The 18248-nt window shown below is 49.7% G+C and overlaps 1 protein-coding gene and 1 long non-coding RNA gene across 5 annotated transcripts in view; both read left to right on the top strand.

The window, feature by feature from the left end:
• SLC3A2 (solute carrier family 3 member 2) overlaps window positions 1-18036 on the top strand; it is a 31118-nt gene extending 13082 nt beyond the window's left edge. The window contains exons 2-12 of one of the 4 annotated variants that reach the window (XM_077962507.1): window positions 1969-2061; window positions 6469-6564; window positions 10311-10739; window positions 11183-11356; window positions 12203-12294; window positions 13744-13812; window positions 13919-13977; window positions 14446-14626; window positions 14734-14877; window positions 17309-17392; window positions 17501-18036. In XM_077962507.1, the coding sequence (XP_077818633.1) occupies window positions 1969-2061; window positions 6469-6564; window positions 10311-10739; window positions 11183-11356; window positions 12203-12294; window positions 13744-13812; window positions 13919-13977; window positions 14446-14626; window positions 14734-14877; window positions 17309-17392; window positions 17501-17863 (1784 nt within the window). In that variant the 3' untranslated portion in view covers window positions 17864-18036. Of the gene's footprint in view, window positions 1-1163; window positions 1257-1968; window positions 2062-6468; window positions 6565-10310; window positions 10740-11182; window positions 11357-12202; window positions 12295-13743; window positions 13813-13918; window positions 13978-14445; window positions 14627-14733; window positions 14878-17308; window positions 17393-17500 lie in introns of all 4 variants that reach the window. The other 3 variants (XM_015113953.3, XM_028833333.2, XM_028833334.2) reach the window with 3 other exon arrangements.
• Window positions 3222-4767, top strand: LOC144334163 (uncharacterized). Its single transcript, XR_013403666.1, has 2 exons — window positions 3222-3438; window positions 3746-4767. It is a non-coding gene; the product is annotated as an uncharacterized LOC144334163 (long non-coding RNA).
• Window positions 18037-18248: the final 212 nt, after the last annotated feature.

Genomic DNA, 18248 nt, shown 5'->3' with positions numbered 1-18248 from the left:
CAGAGTCTCGCTTTGTCGCCAGGCTGGAGTGCAGTGGCGCAATCCTGGCTCACTGCAACCTCCGCCTCCCGGGTTCAAGCGATTCTCCTGCTTCAGGCTCCCAAGTAGATGGGACTGTAGGCGCGCGCCAACACGCCCAGCTAATTTTTGTATTTTTAGTAGAGATGGGGTTTTACCATGTTGGCCAAGATGGTCTCGATCTCTTGACCTTGTGATCCGCCCGCCTTGGCCTCCCAAAGTGCTGGGATTACAGGTGTGAGCCACCATGCCCGGCCAATTTGATTACTTAGAATATAATTGTGTGTGGCCGGGCGCGGTGGCTCAAGCCTGTAATCCCAGCACTTTGGGAGGCCGAGACGGGCGGATCATGAGGTCAGGAGATCGAGACCATCCTGGCTAATACGGTGAAACCCCGTCTCTACTAAAAAATACAAAAAACTAGCCGGGCGAAGTGGCGGGTGCCTGTAGTCCCAGCTACTCGGGAGGCTGAGGCAGGAGAATGGCGTGAACCCGAGAGGAGGAGCTTGCAGTGAGCTGAGATCCGGCCACTGCACTCCAGCCTGGGTGACAGAGCAAGACTCCGTCTCAAAAAAAAAAAAAAAAGAATATAATTGTGTGATTGGTGTGAAGTAGTGATCTAATTTTATTTTTTATAGTGCCATTTGGTAAATAGTTCATTCTTTCCCCAGTGATTATATTATCTCTGTCATATATTGTTTCTTTTTTTTTTTTTTTTTTTTGAGACGGAGTCTCGCTCTGTCGCCCAGACTGGAGTGCAGTGGCCGGATCTCAGCTCACTGCAAGCTCCGCCTCCCGGGTTTACGCCATTCTCCTGCCTCAGCCTCCCGAGTAGCTGGGACTACAGGCGCCCGCCACCACGCCCGGCTAATTTCTTTTTGTATTTTTAGTAGAGACGGGGTTTCACCGTGTTAGCCAGGATGGTCTCGATCTCCTGACCTCGTGATCCGCCCGCCTCGGCCTCCCAAAGTGCTGGGATTACAGGCTTGAGCCACCGCGCCCGGCCGTCATATATTGTTTCAAGTATGCATGGGTTATTTTTAGGCTCTGTTTTCTGTTCCATTGGACATTTGCCCATCCCTGTGTTTTTGGCATACTATGATTGTTACTTTATACATAATTATTATTGTTATTTTTTTTTGTAGAGTTGGGGTCTCACTGTGTTGCCCAGACTGGTCTCGACCTCTTGGCCTCAAGCAATCCTCCTCCCTCAGCTTCCCAGAATGCTGAGATTACAGGTAATTATTATTATTATTATTATTATTATTTGAGATGGAGTCTTGCTCTGTTGCCCAGGCTGGAGTGCACTGGCATGATCTTGGCTCACTACAAGTTCCGCCTCCCAGGTTCAAGTATTTCTCCTGCCTCAGCCTCCCGAGTAGCTGGGACTACAGGTACATGCCACCACGCCTAGCTAATTTTTTTATTTTTAGTAGAGACGGAGTTTCACCATATTGGCCAGGCTGGTCTCAAACTCCTGACCTGTGATCCGCCCACCTCGGCCTCCCAAAGTGCTGGGATTACAGGCATGAGCCACCGTGCCCAGCCTGATTACAGGTAATTATTACTTTAGCAAATAACATGCCTGCTGCCTGGTAGGACTTGTCCTTTTTTGTTGTTTTTTGGTATGGGGTCTTGCTCTGTTGCTCAGGCTGCAGTGCAGTGGCGTGATCTTGGCTCATTGCAACTTCTACCTCCCAGGTTAAAGCAATTCTGCCTCAGCCTCCCAAGGAGCTGGGATTTCAGGCTTCTGCCACAATGCCTGGCTAATTTTTTGTATTTTTAGTAGAGACAGGGTTTTGCCATGTTGACCAGCCTGATCTCCAACTCCTGATCTCAGGTGATCTGCCTGTCTCGGCCTTCCAAAGTGCTGGGATTACAGGCGTGAGCCACTGTGCCCAACCATACTTTATCTACTATTATTATTATTATTATTATTATTGTTTGTAGAGACGGGATCTGACTGTGTTGCCCAGGCTGGTCTTCAATTCTTGGCCTCAAGTGATCCTCCTGTCTCAGCTTCCAAGAATGCTGAAGTTACAGGTAATTATTATTTTAGCAAATAACATGCTTGCTATCTGGTAGAATTTGTCTTTAAAAATATGATTTTTTTTCTTTGTCTTTTTTTTTTTTTTTTTGAGACGGAGTCTCGCTCTGTCTCCCAGGCTGGAGTGCAGTGGCGTGATCTCAGCTCACTGCAAGCTCCACTTCCCGGGTTCACGCCATTCTCCTGCCTCAGCCTCCCGAGTAGCTGGGACTACAGGCGCCCGCCACCACGCCCGGCTAATTTTTTTTTTTTTTTTTTTGTATTTTTAGTAGAGACGGGGTTTCACTGTGTTAGCCAGGATGGTCTCGATCTCCTGACCTCATGATCCACCTGCCTTGGCCTCCCAAAGTGCTGGGATTACAGGTGTGAGCCATTGCGCCCGGCCGATTTTTTTTTTCTTTAAAGATATCTTTACTATTCTTGGCCCTTTTCTTGGCTTATTGCAACCTCTGCCTCCCGGGTTCAAGCAATTCTCCTGCTTCAGCCTCCCGAGTAGCAGGGATTACAGGCTCCTGCCACCACACCCGGCTAATTTTTGTAGTTTTAGTAGAGATGGAGTTTCACCATGTTGGCCAGACTGGTCTCAAATTCCTAACCTTGTGATCCACCCACCTTGGCCTCCCAAAGTGCTGGGATTACAGGCGTGAACCACCATGCCCATGAAATCTTTCTACTCATGAATATATGTGGGGTTTTTTGGGTTATTATTTGTTTGTTTGTTTGTAGAGACAGGGTCTCACTATGTTGCCCAGGCTAGTCTTGAACTCTTGGACTCGAGATCCTCCTGGCTGGGCATGGTGGCTCACGCCTGTAATCCTAGCACTTTGGGAGGCCGAGACAGGTGGATCACGAGATCAGGAGATCGAGACCATCCTAGTTAACACGGTGAAACCTCGTCTCTACTGAAAATACAAAAAATGAGCTGGGCGTGGTGGCGGGCGCCTGTAGTCTCAGCTACTTTGGAGGCTGAGGCAGGAGAATGATGTGAACCCAGGAGGCGGAGCTTGCAGTGAGCCGAGATCGCGCCACTGCATTCCAACCTTGGCAACAGAGTAAGACACTGTCTCAGAAAAAAAAAAAACAACGAGATCCTCCCACGTTGGCCTTTCACAGTGCTGAGATTGCAGGCAAGAACCACCACACCCAGCCATTTCAGTTTTTTTTTTTTTTTTTTGAGATAAGAGTCTTGCTCTGTAGCCCAGGCTGGAGTGTGGTGGTGCAATCTCAGCTCACTGCAAGCTCTGCCTTCCGGGTTCACACCATTCTCCTGCCTCAGCCTCCTGAGTAGTTGAGACTACAGGTGCCCGCCACCACGCCTAGCTAATTTTTTGTATTTTTAGTACAGACGGGGTTTCACTGTGTTAACCAGGATGGTCTTGAACTCCTGACCTTGTGATCCACCCGCCTCGGCCTCCCAAAGTTCTGGGATTACAGGCATGAGCCCCACCGCATTTCAGTTTTTTTAAAAAAGAATTCATTAGCTGAGTGCAGTGGCTCATGCCTCTAATGCTAGCACTTTGGGAGGCAGATCAGTTGAACCCAGGGGTTCAAGACCAGCTTGGACAACATGGCAAAACCCTGTCTCTACCAAAAAAACCAAAAATTAGCCAGGCATGGTTGCATGCTCCTGTAATACCAGCTATTCAGGAGGTTGAGGTGGGACGATCACGAGGTCAGGAGTTCGAGACCAGCTTGGCCAACATGGCAAATCCCCATCTCTACAAAAATACAAAAATTAGCCACGCACAGTGGCAGGTGCCTGTAATCCCAGCTACTTGGCTGAGGCAGGAGAATCGCTTGAACCTGGGAGTCGGAGGTTGCAGTAAGCTGAGATTGCACCACTGCACTACAGCCTTGGTGACAGAGCAAGATTCTGTCTCAAGAAAAAAAAAAAAGAAAGAAAAAGAAAAATGAAAGATGGGTGAGGTTAAGGAATTGAGCATTTGGAAGTCAAAGCATGGCTGAAATTAAAGCAGAGAAAGAGACTCCAACCAAAGCAGTTCACTTGGCAGTTACTATGTGAAGAACCGATGTCAGAATACTATTAATTGTTCCTATGAATCCTATAGGAGGGACACTGGCTGCTAAAGAGGAGAACTATGAGGGTTGTCTTAGTAAAAAGGCTGAAGAATGCAGAGTGGGGATAAAAGCCAGAAAGAGTGAAAGAAATAGAACCAAAGTCATCTCTTAGAAGAGAAATAAATGCACCATCTGAAAAGTATCCAGTATTCAAGTAAGTTAGACGAATGAACAACATTGCAGCAAGCCATTCTCTGAAATGCAACCAAATACTAAAAGATAAACACCAGAGAAATAGCAGGTCAATATGTGGAAAAGATGGGGCAGTACTTTTAACATGTTATCCTTGGATAAATGACATCAGATATTCAACTGATCAGAGACAGCAGTACTTAATCTCATCAAAAAAGCTAAGTAGCAATAAGAGACCTTAAAATGATCACTGAGGCCCTCCAACACCAGCTATTTCTGCAGTCATGATTACACAAGACTGCATCCTCATTTTCTCCCTCCCCTGGCCCTCCAAAACTCTGTCATCACACTCTTCGGAAGAGAGTCACTAAGCGCAGCCCACACACAAAAGGTAGAGTTAAACTCTGTATCTCTGGGCAGAGGGAAGATCTACATAAATTATTTGAGACTCTTTCTCAAAAAAAAAAAAAAAGAAAAACAAACAAACAAACAAAAATATATATATATTAGCTGGGCATAGTGCAAGTACCTGTGGTCCCAGCTACTTGGGAAGCTGAGGTGGGAGGGACCACTTGAGGTGGGACGATTTCTTAAGCTGAGGAAGTTAAGGCTGTAGTAAGCCAAGATATATAAATTTTTCTAATTATAAAAGTAACACATGGGCCGGGCGCGGTGGCTCACGTCTGTAATCCCAGCACTTTGGGAGGCCGAGGCGGGTGGATCACGAGGTCAGGAGATCAAGACCATCCTGGCTAACACGGTGAAACCGCGTGTTTACTAAAAATACAAAAACCAAACAAACAAACAAAATTAACTGCACGTGGTGGCGGGTGCCTGTGGTCCTTAGGAGAATGGCGTGAACCCAGGGGGCAGAGCTTGCGGTGAGCTGAGATCGTGCCACTGCACTCCAGCCTGGGCAACCGAGTGAGACTCTGTCTCAAAAAAGAAATCCTTTTTAGATGTTTTTTGTTGTTTGTTTGTTTTTTCGTTTGTTTTTCGAGATGGAGTTTCCCTCTTATTGCCCAGGCTGGAGTGCAATGGCACAATCTAGGCGCTCACTGTAACCTCCGCCTCCCAGGTTCAAGCCATTCTCCTGCTTCAGCCTCCTCAGTAGCTGGGATTACAGGCACCCACTACCACGCCCAGCTCATTTTTGTATTTTTAGTAGAGACGGGCTTTCACCAGGTTGACCAGGCTGGTCTCAAACTCCTGACCTCAGGTGATCCACCTGCCTCGGCCTCCCAAAGTGCTGGGATTGCAGGCATGAGCCACCACACCTGACCTGTTTGTTTTCAGATAGGGTCACTCTGTCAGCCAGGCTGGAATGCGATGGTGTGATTTTGATCATAGCTCACTGCTGTCTCGACCTGAGGGCTCAAGTGATCCTCCCACTTCAGCCTCCTGAGTAACTGGGACCACAGGGGTGAGCCACCATGCCTGGCTAATTTATTAATTTTTGTAGAGGTGGGGTCTCCCTATGTTGCCAAGGCTGGTCTCAAACTACTGGGCTTAAGTGATCCTCCTGCCTTGGCTTCCCAGAGCAATGGGACTAAAGGCATGAGTCACCATACCTGGTCACTCCTTTTTACATGTTTGAGGAAAAATAAATGTGCTATTTTCAGGCTAAGATCAAGTAATCATAATGTGTTAGGAAGCATGTGACGGATTTTTGCAGCAGAGGGTTAGAAAGGAACTTTCTTTGTATACTTGGCCCTCTGCATTTCAGGGCTCCACCGCCATCTGCCTGTCTGAGTGTAAAGTGGACCTTATTGGCATCTGGACTGCCAAACTGCTTTCTTTCCTTTGCTTTGTCCCAGCCTTCTCTTAAAGGCTAAACTCTTGAAAAATTATATTCTTTGCATTCCTATAGTAAATATAAAGCTTTATGTCAACACATATGGCAGGATCTGAGGCTCTCTAGTCACCTCCGGTCCCTTTCTCTAGTCTTTTTCTCTGTAGTCTTTTTGTTTTCCTGTCCTCTATCTCCTAATTTATTAGTTTTTATTATTATATTTTATATTTTTTTTGAGACGGAGTTTTGTTCTTGTTGCCCAGGCTGGAATGCAATGGCGCGATCTTGGCTCACCGCAACCTCTGCCTCCTGAGTTCAAGTGATTCTTCTGCCTCAGCCTCCCGAGTAGCTGAGATTACAGGCAGGCGCCACCATGCCTGGCTAATATTTGTAATTTTAGTAGAGACGGGGTTTCACCATGTTAGCCAGGCTGGTCTTGAACTCCTGACCTCAATTGATCCGACTGCCTTGGCCTCCCAAAGCGCTGGGATTACAAGCGTGAGCCACAGTGCCTGGCAGTTTGTTTTATTTTGGTTGAACAGTTACAAGTCTTGGTTTGTTTTCCTGCAGTAACAGGTTCATCTTGATATGATACGGTGTTATTTAAATTCTTTTCCATTTTCCTGCCTTTGTCTTCACATGCTAGTTTTTTTCCGTTGTTTCTTTTTTCTTTTTTTTTTGAGAGATAGTCTTGTTGTGTTGCCCAGGTTGCAGTGCAGTGGTACGATCTGGGCTCACTGCAACCTCTGCGTCATGGGTTCAAGTGATTCTCTCACCTCAGCCTCTTGAGTAGCTGGGATTACAGGTGCCCATCACCACAACTGGCAAATTTTTGTATTTTTATTACAGACAGGGTTTCACCACGTTGGCCAAGCTGGTCTTGAACTCCTGACCTCAATTATCTGCCTGCCTTGGCCTCCGAAAGTGCTGATTACAGGTGTGATCCACCACGCCTAGCCTGTTTAGTTGTTTCTAAGAAGGAAGATATTGGTTTTGATTGACATAGTTCATCCACTTATTTACCAACCACTTGCGAAGTGCCTATTATATGCTGCCTCTGAATGGGCAGGGAATAGGCAGGTTCATTGACAATAGCACAAGGCGCCTGCCACTTGTCTTCAAGGACAAAAAGACATCCAGACACAGAAATGTAATAAACAAATGGGACATGATTGTAGCAGAGGCAGATGCATGGTGGAGGGAAAGTAATTTTGTCTGGGGAATTGAGAAAAGCTGTCACTTGAGCTAGATCTTGAATGAATAGGAACTCATGAGGTTGAGTGGACGAATAGGAAGTGCCAACAGCAGAGGTAGGGCATGTACAAGATGCAGAGGCCTGAAAAAGCCTGGTGTGTTGTGAGACTGGCAGGTGTTTCAAGGCTGATAAGGCTGGAGGATAGTGCCTGTGAAGCGGTGGTAGCTTATAAGATTGGAGAGGCAAGCTGTTATCCTCTTTATGCATGCAGAAGGAATTAACTTCAGGCCGGGCACGGTGGCTCATGCCTGTAATCCCAGCACTTTGGGAGGCTGAAGTGGGCAGATCACCTGAAATAGTTCAAGATCAGTCTGGCCAACCACGTGAAACCCCGTCTCTCCTAAAAATATAAAATTAGCCGGGTGTGGTGGTGCACGCCTCCTGTAATCCTAGCTACTGGGGAGGCTCAGGCAGAAGAATCGCTTGAACCTGAAAGGCAGAGGTTGCAGTGAGCTGAGATCGCGCCACTGCACTCCATGCTGGGTGACAGTGTGAGACCCTGTCTCAAAAAATAAAGGAATTGACTTGAGTCATTTGGAGCCATGAGGGTCTGTGAGTGAGATACTGTGTCATGTTGGACCATCTCAAAGACAGCTTCTGACCCCACAGTTCTCAACCTTGTTCTGAGGCCTTGCTCTGTCTCCTAGGCTGGCATGCAGTGGTGCCACCATGGCTCACTGCAGCCTCACAAACTCCTGAACTCAAGTGATCCTCCTGCTTTTGCTTCCCTTGAATGTTGGTACCTCATGGGATTACAGGGACACATCACCAGTCACAGATTTTTTTTTTTTTTTTTTTGAGACAGAGTCTCACTCTGTCACCCAGGCTGGAGTGCAGCTGCGCAGTCTTGGCTCATTGCAACCTCTCCCTCTCGGGTTCAAGCGATTCTCATGCCTCACCCCTCCAAGTCTGAGACTACAGGCGCGTGCCACCATACCCAGTTAATTTTTGTATTTTTAGTGGAGATGGGGTTTCACCATGTTGGCCAGGCTCGTCACAAACTCCTGACCTCAAGTTATCTGCCACCCTCAGCCTCCCAAAGTGCTGGGATTACAGGTGTCAGCCACCACACCTGGCCTGTTAGTTTTTTTGAGGCAGAGTCTTGCTGTGTCACCCAGGCTGGAGTGCAGTGGCCCATTCTCGGCTCACTGCAACCTCTACCTCCTGGGTTCAAGGGATTCTCATGCCACAGTGTAAGAAGTGGGATTACAGGGATTAGCAGGTGGGATTACAGGTGTGAGGCACCATGCCCAGCCAGGCCCAGATAATTTTAAAATGTATTTATTTATTTAGAAATTGGGTCTCAATATGTTGTCCAGGTTGGTCTTAAACTCCTGGCCTCAAGAAATCCTCCCTCCTTGGCCTCCTAAAGGGCTAGGTGACAGGCATGAGTCACACTGCGCCCAGCCTTGAGCATTTGTGCTCGAGATAAAGTCCATTCAGAACCTCTGGTTGGCACTTCTTATCCGGCACATGCAGGGCACCTTGGACCTCTTATCATCTTTGAGCACTGATCTGAACGCACTTGCTCGCCTTCTCCCAGGGGCTGCCCCCTGCACCCCTTGTTCCTAGGGTGGGGATGAGGATGGCTGCCTGGGGTTGCGGAGGGGACCAGCAGAAGATGATCCTTTTCTCTGTGCTATTACTTAAGACCTTGGCTTTTGCTTTCTTCCAAATACACAGCAATCTTGGCTTCCAGCCTAGGTGGGAAAGGGCGAAAGAACCGGTCTCCTCCAGCTCCTCTCTGAAAGTAGCCCAGCTGGCACTGTTTAGGAACGAGGAGTTCCTGAGAGTGTTGGCACCTCATGCTGTTGATGTCCGGTGGTTTCCTGCTGTGAACCTTTTCTCTGCCCCACTTCAATCCAAGGACCCTGTGGAGGGAATTCTAGGCTTCTTCAAAGCCTTTGCAGTATCAGCTGCCTCCAAGGCCTAACATAGTGAAGTGATAGGGAGACAGGACCGTGGTGGAGTTTGGGATGACCGTGATAGACCTTGCAAGGTGGGAAAGAGTCTGGCCATGGCATCTTCTGGTCTATTCTAGGAAGAAGGTGGATGCCTCTGAGACCTAGCTCTGTTATGTTCGTTACAGCCCTAGCAGTCTCTTCTGGATTCCTAGGTGCCAAACATCTACGTGCTAGCAGCTGGGGGTGGGGTAGGATAAGAAGCGGGGTGTCTACCTCAACTCTCCTGCCCAAACAGTTCATTTTAAAGTACTGTGAAGAAGACTGGATTCTTGTTAATTCAATAAAGTTAACAAAGCAAAGTATTGTAGTGAGTACACAATAAATAGTTGCTGCATGAGGAATTACTTGAAATAAATTCAAGATGAGTCTTGAAAAACGAGTGGGAGTAAGCCGTGCATGGAAGCAGAGGTCTAGCGCCAAGTCCCAGAGGCCTGAGAGGGCAAGCCTTGGTGGGGGAAAAGGCAGAAGTTGCGACTGGCTGCCTCTGACAGCGCAAGGAGCCATGCGAAGTTGGGAAAACCCGGCGGTGAACCAGGGGCAAATGGAGGATGGTGTTGGGGTAGTTACTAGCCTGCCGGAACGGAAGAAGAGGGGCCTTTGGGGGCGGTAAGGCTTAAAGGACACTGGAGGGGCCTCGGGATTTGGGCGAGGATCACAGGCCTCGTCCCCTTAAAGGTGGCTCCGTGCCAAGCCTTCCTAGAGTCAGGTTGAAAAGAACCTTAGGTTTAGACAAGTTGGAGATGAGAAATTGGACGACGCAGGAAGTACTGTCGGAGGCGTGTTCCTGACTTTACTACCCTGAGCCGCCCACTGCTGGGGCAGTCCCCGAGGTTCCACCTTAAGGGGCGGGCCGGGGCGGGGCTCCGCTGCCCCTTCCCAGAGGCCGCGCCTGTTGCTGAGCAGATGCAGTAGCCAAAGCTGCGCGGAGGCACACAGGCCGGGAGACCGTTCTGGGTCCGAGGGTCCGGGCAGGGGTTGAGACACCATCTGACCTCAAGCTTCGTCGTGTCGCCGGTTCTGCAGGCACCATGAGCCAGGACACCGAGGTGGATATGAAGGAGGTGGAGCTGAATGAGTTAGAACCCGAGAAGCAGCCGATGAACGCGGCGTCTGGGGCTGCCATGGCCGTGGTGGGAGCAGAGAAGAATGGTCTGGTGAAGATCAAGGTGGCGGAAGACGAGGCGGAGGCAGTAGCCGCCGCTAAGTTCACGGGCCTGTCCAAGGAGGAGCTGCTGAAGGTGGCGGGCAGTCCCGGCTGGGTACGTACCCGCTGGGTGCTGCTGCTGCTTTTCTGGCTCGGCTGGCTCGGCATGCTGGCGGGTGCCGTGGTCATAATCGTGCGGGCGCCGCGCTGTCGCGAGCTACCGGCGCAGAAGTGGTGGCACACGGGCGCCCTCTACCGCATCGGCGACCTTCAGGCCTTCCAGGGCCACGGCTCCGGCAACTTGGCGGGTGAGTGCAGCGCGCCGCCGCCCCGGGTTGAATCTGGTGGCCTGCACCGACCCCCTCCCCTGTCCCCAGACGATCTAGATGATTCTCCCCTCCATCCGGTACCGACGACCGTTCCCTCTTCCCCCACCCCCTCCCCGGCACATTGCCCTTCCCTCCTTTCTTTGAAGAAAGCCGACCCGCCCCTCACTCTGTCACGAGGGTGGGTGACTCAGCGTCCTCCCTCCCCGCGGCGCCAGAAGCCAGTTGCAACCGGTTTCTCAAGTAATGTGCAGGAGTCCTTACATCAGCTCCTCTGAGTCTCGTGATTCAGCCTCGCCTCCCCGTCACCCCCTCTCCCCCCTCCCCGCTCCCCGTCCCATCCTTAGGCTCTGGGAGAAGGGAGAGTAGAGAGGTCAGGGGCCCCTCAGAGGGGCCTCACCTGTTAACCCAGCCCCCCATTTCAGGTCTGAAGGGGCGTCTCGATTACCTGAGCTCTCTGAAGGTGAAGGGCCTTGTGCTGGGCCCACTTCACAAGAACCAGAAGGACGATGTCGCTCAGACCGACTTGCTGCAGATCGACCCCAATTTTGGCTCCAAGGAAGATTTTGACAGTCTCTTGCAATCGGCTAAAAAAAAGAGTGGGTATCTTGGGGTTCCCAAGGAAACAGCTAGAAAGGACTTGGCCAGAGGAAAAGTAGGATAGAACTTTTGTCTCGTTTCCTCCTAACTAGCTCTGAGTTTTCCTAAAGCAGGTAGAGGGGAGATTTGTTAGTCTTCAGCCCAAAATGGATTTGTCCAGTCGTTTGGGGGCTTTCTATTTGGCTGTGGGATCTTGAGCAGGTCATTTAACTTCCGGGCTTTAGTGCCTTTATTTGCAAAATGTAGATATTTACTAAACCAGTGGTTTTAAACTTGTAAAACAGTAGGTTCTTTGCGGGGGAAGAATCCCAAATATTGTTTTACAACTCAGTATAGACACATGTTTAAAAAGGTTCACTTTGGGAGTAGGGAACACAGGGGCCACTTCTCTGCACTATAAACTTTCTGCCTTCCAATATCTTTTTTTTTTTTTTTTTTTTGAGATGGAGTCTCACTCTGTCGCCCAGGCTGTAGTGCAGTGGAACGATCTCAGCTTACTGCAGTCTCCTCCTCTGGGGTTCAAGCGATTCTCGTGCCTCAGCCTCCTGAGTCGCTGGGACTACAGCCATGTGCCACCACACCGGGATAATTTTTATATTTTTAGTAGAGACGATTTTCACCATGTTGACCGGGCTGGTTTTGAACTCACCTGGCCTGCCTTCCGGTATCTTAAGGCCCGCCCTTGCTCACATCTGTTTCAATGGAATGAATTTTGCCAGGGTTCAAATTCAAGTTTTTGTACCAAATAATAGATAGGAAACACTCAGTGACTTGCATTTGTGATTTCCTTGTTTCCCCTTAACTCATAGACTGTCTCATAACTGCGTCTTCCTCCATTATTCTAGGCATCCGTGTCATTCTGGACCTCACTCCCAACTACCGGGGTGAGAACTTGTGGTTCTCCACCCAGGTTGACAGTGTGGCCACCAAGGTGAAGGTGAGTGTTGGAGCTGATGGCTGGTGGAAGTCAGATGCTGGGGCTGGAATGGTCCTTTCACAGCAAGCCCTGTAGACCCAGCCTGGCTGCAGCTGAGGGTCCGTTTGCTCCTTGGGACCAAGCAGGAATGCCTCCTCCTATAGCCAAAGGATAGGCCAACAGCACATCTGTTTTTCTTGTTCCTTTTCTGACCTCTTATTTTTCTTATTTCCTTGACTCTGAGGATGAGACAGTGACAGGAAGGGACCTTCTCAGATGTCAGTCTGGAAGTTTGATTTTTCTTTCTTTTGAGAGAGGAAGCCCTTTCTCTGTGGGAATCCTGTGCTGACTGGTTTCCCAGTTCTTGTTTGATGTATTTGGAATAGAGCCCAGTCTGAAATGATAAGCACTGGGGTACTCTGTGTCTGGGACTGTGCCAAGGATTTTATAGATGTTTTCCAATTCCCTGTATAACCAGCAAGGTATCTAATTTGCCATAGGCTCAGATCTATGCTCAGCAGGCTAGGAGTAGGACTTCGAATGTTACCCTAGCTCCTGATGTCTGGGTGCTCGGACACTGACATGTTCCGCATGGGTAGAACAAAAATGGAAGCAGATACTGACCCTGCTGGTAGCTGTGATTCTAAGATAGAAGTCTAGACTCCCAGCATTTGGGTAGGACCCTGGGATCATCCAGTTTAGGCCTTGCCATTTACTAGGGGACCTGTTAAAAGATGCTGATGAGGGAATGTTTTTGGATGGTTTGGCGTGAGGGTCTCAGATGGAAATGGAGACCAGAGGAGAGGGTACATGGCCCAGAGAAAGGGAAGAATAGGAGAGTGAGGGTGAAGTTCTGTGGTGTGTGCAGGATGACTGCCAGGATTCCATTCTGCAGCACTGGCCTCTTTTCAAATCTAAACTGCCCTGGGGCTGTGCTTTGAATTTCAATCTTTCATCCTTGGCCTTGCTCTGAGCAGCTATTGTGCTCACACCTTCCCCAGACCTCAGGAAACTGGGAGAGGGGCCATCTTGACTGACATTTTAGATCCTGTCTGCTGCTCACTGATTGTGAATGACCGTGGATGTGTCTCCTTGCTTCTCTGTTTCTTCATCTCTAAAATAGATACACTAACATTCCAATGCTAAGTGTTAAACGAAGTTTTGTTTATGGATGTACTTTTTCTCTGGTGCCTTTTCTGTAGCTTTCAAAGGTGAAGCTGTGTGATTTGCCAGAGGCAAGAATAGAGAACTAAAATGCTGTAGCACTAAGAAAATCAGTGGAAGGGTAGAACTGGAAGGGTCCAAAGGCTAAACCTTTGTAGTGCAGGTGGGGAAGACAGAGGCAAGGCACAGGCCTCTCTCCCCAGCTCCCGGGGAAGTGTGGGGTGGGTGAGGTTTAGTGTGGGCTGGAATTTTCTGAGCCTTTTCCTAAGAATTGATGTCTGTCCTCTATTCTTCTGTCCCGTATAGGATGCTCTGGAGTTTTGGCTGCAAGCTGGCGTGGATGGGTTCCAGGTTCGGGACATAGAGAATCTGAAGGTGAGTTCCCTTTCCACATTAGGGACAAAGCTTGGGCGAGAACAGAGGGACTCAGCCAGAGCCTAGTAATATTCCCTGTTCCTTGATTCTACTTTTTTCTTTCTAGGATGCATCCTCATTCTTGGCTGAGTGGGAAAACATCACCAAGGGCTTCAGTGAAGATAGGTGGGTGCGGGTGCCATTCTGCTGACTGAGTTCCATTGTGGGAACCCCTCAGTGGAGTGCTAGGCCTAAGAAGGGGGGATTCCTAGTCTAGAGAACTTTCTTTACCTTTATTCTTTCTTTCTTTCTTTTTTTTTTTGAGACGAAGCTTCGCTCTTGTTGCCTGGGCTGGAGTGCAATGGCACGATCTCAGCTCACCGCAACCTCCGCCTCCCGGGTTCAAGTGATTCTCCTCCCTCAGCCTCCCGAGTAGGTGGGATTACAAGCATGTGCCACCACGCCCGGCTAATTTTTGTATTTTCAATAGAGACGGGGTTTCTCCATGTTGGTCAGGCTGGTCTCGAACTCCTGACCTCAGGTGATCGCCTGCCTCAGCCTCCCAAAGTTCTGGGATTACAGGCGTGAGCCACTGCGCCCGGCCCCATTCTTTCTTTCTTATACTAACCTTGACCCCCTCCCTCCCTTCTGCAGGCTCTTGATTGCAGGGACTAACTCCTCCGACCTTCAGCAGATCGTGAGCCTACTCGAATCCAACAAAGACTTGCTGTTGACCAGCTCATACCTGTCTGATTCCAGCTTTACTGGGGAGCATACAAAATCCCTAGTCACACAGTATTTGAATGCCACTGGCAATCGCTGGTGCAGCTGGAGTGTGAGTACCATGCTGGTGGGAAAGGGGGCAGATGGGAGAAGAAAGCGTTGCTGGGAGACGGAGGCAGAGGTGGGTTATGGGGCTCACCGGAGTGTCTCTCCCTGTAGTTGTCTCAGGCAGGGCTCCTGACTTCCTTCTTGCCGGCTCAACTTCTCCGACTCTACCAGCTGATGCTCTTCACCCTGCCAGGGACCCCTGTGTTCAGCTACGGGGATGAGATTGGCCTGAAGGCAGCTGCCCTTCCTGGACAGGTACTGCTTGTTGTCTGTCTATCACAGGGAGGTTGTTTCTCCATCTTATGATGATTCTGGGGATGGCGGCAGATAGACGTGAGCCTTGGGGTGAAAACGCATTTGATTCCTAGTCAGTGTTTGGGTAGCTGTGTGACTTTGGGCAGATTATTTTACCTTTCTGAATTTTGGTCATCCCTTGTGTTACTGCATTTCTTGAAGGGTGATTAGCATTAAATGAGGGCATGTTTTTAATGGTAATTCCTGGTACCTGGCAGATGTTTGCTATGGTAGCCACCATTCATTTATTCATTCCTTTATTCTTTGGACAGTGGGTACTGTGCTAGACTCTGTGCCCTCGGAAGCTCATAGCTTAGTGAGGGAGCCAGACAAATAAGTAGAGAAGTACATGGCAGTGGCTGGGCACAGTGGCTCACGCCTGTAATCCTAGCACTTTGGGAGTCCAAAGCGGGTGAATCACCGTAGGTCAGGAGTTCGAAACCAGCCTGGCCAACATGGTGAAACCCAGTCTCTACTAAAAATACAAAAATTAGCCAGGCGTGGTGGTGCACGCCTGTAGTCCCAGCTACTCAGGAGGCTGAGGCAGGAGAATCACTTGAACCAGGAGGCAGAGGTTGCAGTGAACTGAGATTGCGCCACTGCACTTCAGCCTGGGTGACAGAGCAAGACTCCTTCTCAAAAAGAAAAGAAAAGAAAAAGAAAGAAATACATGGTGGGGTACTACTACAAAGACATTCGCAAGCTTTGGACACAGGGTTACTGTTGATGCCCGACTTTTTTTTTTTTTAAAGACAGCATTTCACTATGTTGCCCAGGCTGGAGTGCAGTGGCATGATCTTGGTTCACTGCAGCCTCCGCCTCCCAGGCTGAAGTGATCATCCCACCTCAGCCTTCTGAGTAGCTGGGATATGTACCATAGATAGGTGTGTGCCACCATGTCCAGCTAATCTTTTTTTGGAGACAGGGTCTTGCTCTGTTGCTCAGGCTAGATTCCAGTGGTGCGATTATGTCTCACTGCAACTTCTGCCTCCCAGCTTCCCAAGTAGCTGGGAATACAGGCACACACCACCACGCTCAGCTAATTTTTGTAGAGACAGGGTTTCACTGTTGTTGCCCAGGCTGGTCTCCAACTCCTGGGCTCAATCGATCTGCCTGCCCTGACCTCCCAAAGTGCTGGGACTACAGGTGTGAGCCACTGTGCCTGGCCACAGCCAATTATTAAAATCTGTAGAGGTGTGGTCTCACTGTGTTGCCCAGGCTGGTCTCAAACTCCTGGGCGCAAGTGATCCTCCCACCTTGGCCTCCCAAACTGCTATGATTACAGGTGCGAGCCACTGCACCCTGCCATCAGCACGATGTTTATAGAACCAGTTATTCATTTATTCCACAGATGTTTATAGAATAATTTTTATCTGTTACGCTGAGGATACAGCATTGCACAAGAGAGCTGGAGGTGGTTAGATAACTAGATATGCCTAAATAAAATGCCAGCTGCTGATCAGTGCTATGCAAAAGAAGGCAGGGTAAGTAGCCTAGAGACTAGGGGATGATAGGGCTTGTTTTATAGAGAGCAGCCGTGGGAGACCTGGTAAGATAACCAAGCAGATACCTGAGGGAAGTGAGAGAGCTGGCTGGCAGTCATCTGGGAGCTCTCGGCTGGGGCGCAACAGTGTATGTGTGAGGACCCTGAGGTGGGAGCCTGCCTCACTCATGCAGCAGAAGTTAGCCAGGCCGGGCGTGGTGACTCATGCCTGTAATCCCAGCACTTTGGGAGGCCAAGGTGGGTGGATCACCTGAGGTCAGGAGTTCGAGACCAGCCTGGCCAACATGGTGAAACCCTGTCTTTACTAAAAATACAAAAAAATTAGCTGGGTGTGGTGGCGAGCACCTATAGTCAACTACTCGGAAGGCTGAGGCAGGAGAATCGCTTGAACCCAGGAGGCAGAGGTTGCAGTGAGCCAAGATCGAGCCACTGCACTCCAACCTGAGCAGAGCGAGACTCCGTCTCAAAAAAAAAAAAAAAGCCAGACATGAGTAGGGGAGGTTATATATTGATGAGGATGGGAATGGGAAGAGGGATAAGGGACAGTGGGCCCAGGGCTTTTTTTTTTTTGAAACAGGGTCTCACTCTGTTGCCCAGGCTGGAGTACAGTGGTGCAGTCATGGCTCACTGCAAGCTCAAATTCCTGGGTTCAAGTGATCCTCCCTCCTCAGCCTCCCCAGTAGCTGGGACTATAGGGACACTACACCCAGCTAATTTTTTAAAATTTTGTAGTAGAGATCAGGGCTCATTATTTTGCTGAGGCTGGTTTCAAATGCCTGGGCTCAAGCGATCCTCTTGCCTTGGGCTTCCAGAGTGCTGGAATTACACATGTGAGCCCCCATGCCTGACCCCAGGCCTTTTTTAAGTCCTATTTTCTCTGCATTTCAGCCTGTGGAGGCTCCAGTCATGCTGTGGGATGAGTCCAGCTTCCCTGACATCCCAGGGGCTGTAAGTGCCAACATGACTGTGAAGGTAAGAGTTTTAGATGGGTAGAACATGACCAGGGGAGGCGGCCGGGCTTGTAGAAGTCTGTACCGGGGAACCTCTCACACGCTTCCGCTATGTGTTTATCATTCTTAGGGCCAGAGTGAAGACCCTGGCTCCCTCCTTTCCTTGTTCCGGCAGCTGAGTGACCAGCGGAGTAAGGAGCGCTCCCTATTGCATGGGGACTTCCATACGTTCTCCTCTGGGCCTGGACTCTTCTCCTATATCCGCCACTGGGACCAGAATGAGCGTTTTCTGGTAGTGCTTAACTTTGGGGATGTGGGCCTCTCGGCTGGGCTGCAGGCCTCCGACCTGCCCGCCAGCGCCAGCCTGCCAACCAAGGCTGACCTTGTGCTCAGCACCCAGCCAGGCCGTGAGGAGGGCTCCCCGCTTGAGCTGGAACGCCTGAAACTGGAGCCTCACGAAGGGCTGCTGCTCCGCTTCCCCTATGTGGCCTGACCCCAGCCTGACGTGGACCCACTACCCTCCTTTCCTTCCTAGACCCTTTGGGTTCTGGTTTTTCTCTTTTTTCCCCTTTTTTAAAAAACAACAACAAAACGGTTGCAGATTATAAATGAACCCCCAAATAGGGTGTTTTCTGCCTTCAAATAAAAGTCACCCCTGCCTGGTGAGGTCCTGTCTTCCCTCTGCATCTCTCATAGCAGGGATTTCTCTCCTTCCTCCCCTCCCACGAGTCTGCTGCTCCAACTACTTCGTTATTTACGTAGGGACCAAGGCCCAGAGAAGGGGGTCCTCCCAAAGTCAACAGCATGGAGGTGTCAGGGCTGGGATAGCACCCGTGCCTCACCCACGCCGGGCCACAGGGCTCTCTGGACATCCTCGG

Source organism: Macaca mulatta, chromosome 14 (genome assembly GCF_049350105.2).
Source record: "Macaca mulatta isolate MMU2019108-1 chromosome 14, T2T-MMU8v2.0, whole genome shotgun sequence".
Classification (NCBI taxonomy): domain Eukaryota; kingdom Metazoa; phylum Chordata; class Mammalia; order Primates; family Cercopithecidae; genus Macaca; species Macaca mulatta.
The sequence above is the reverse complement of the archived record's forward strand: the minus strand, read 5'-3'. Positions and strand labels throughout refer to the sequence as shown.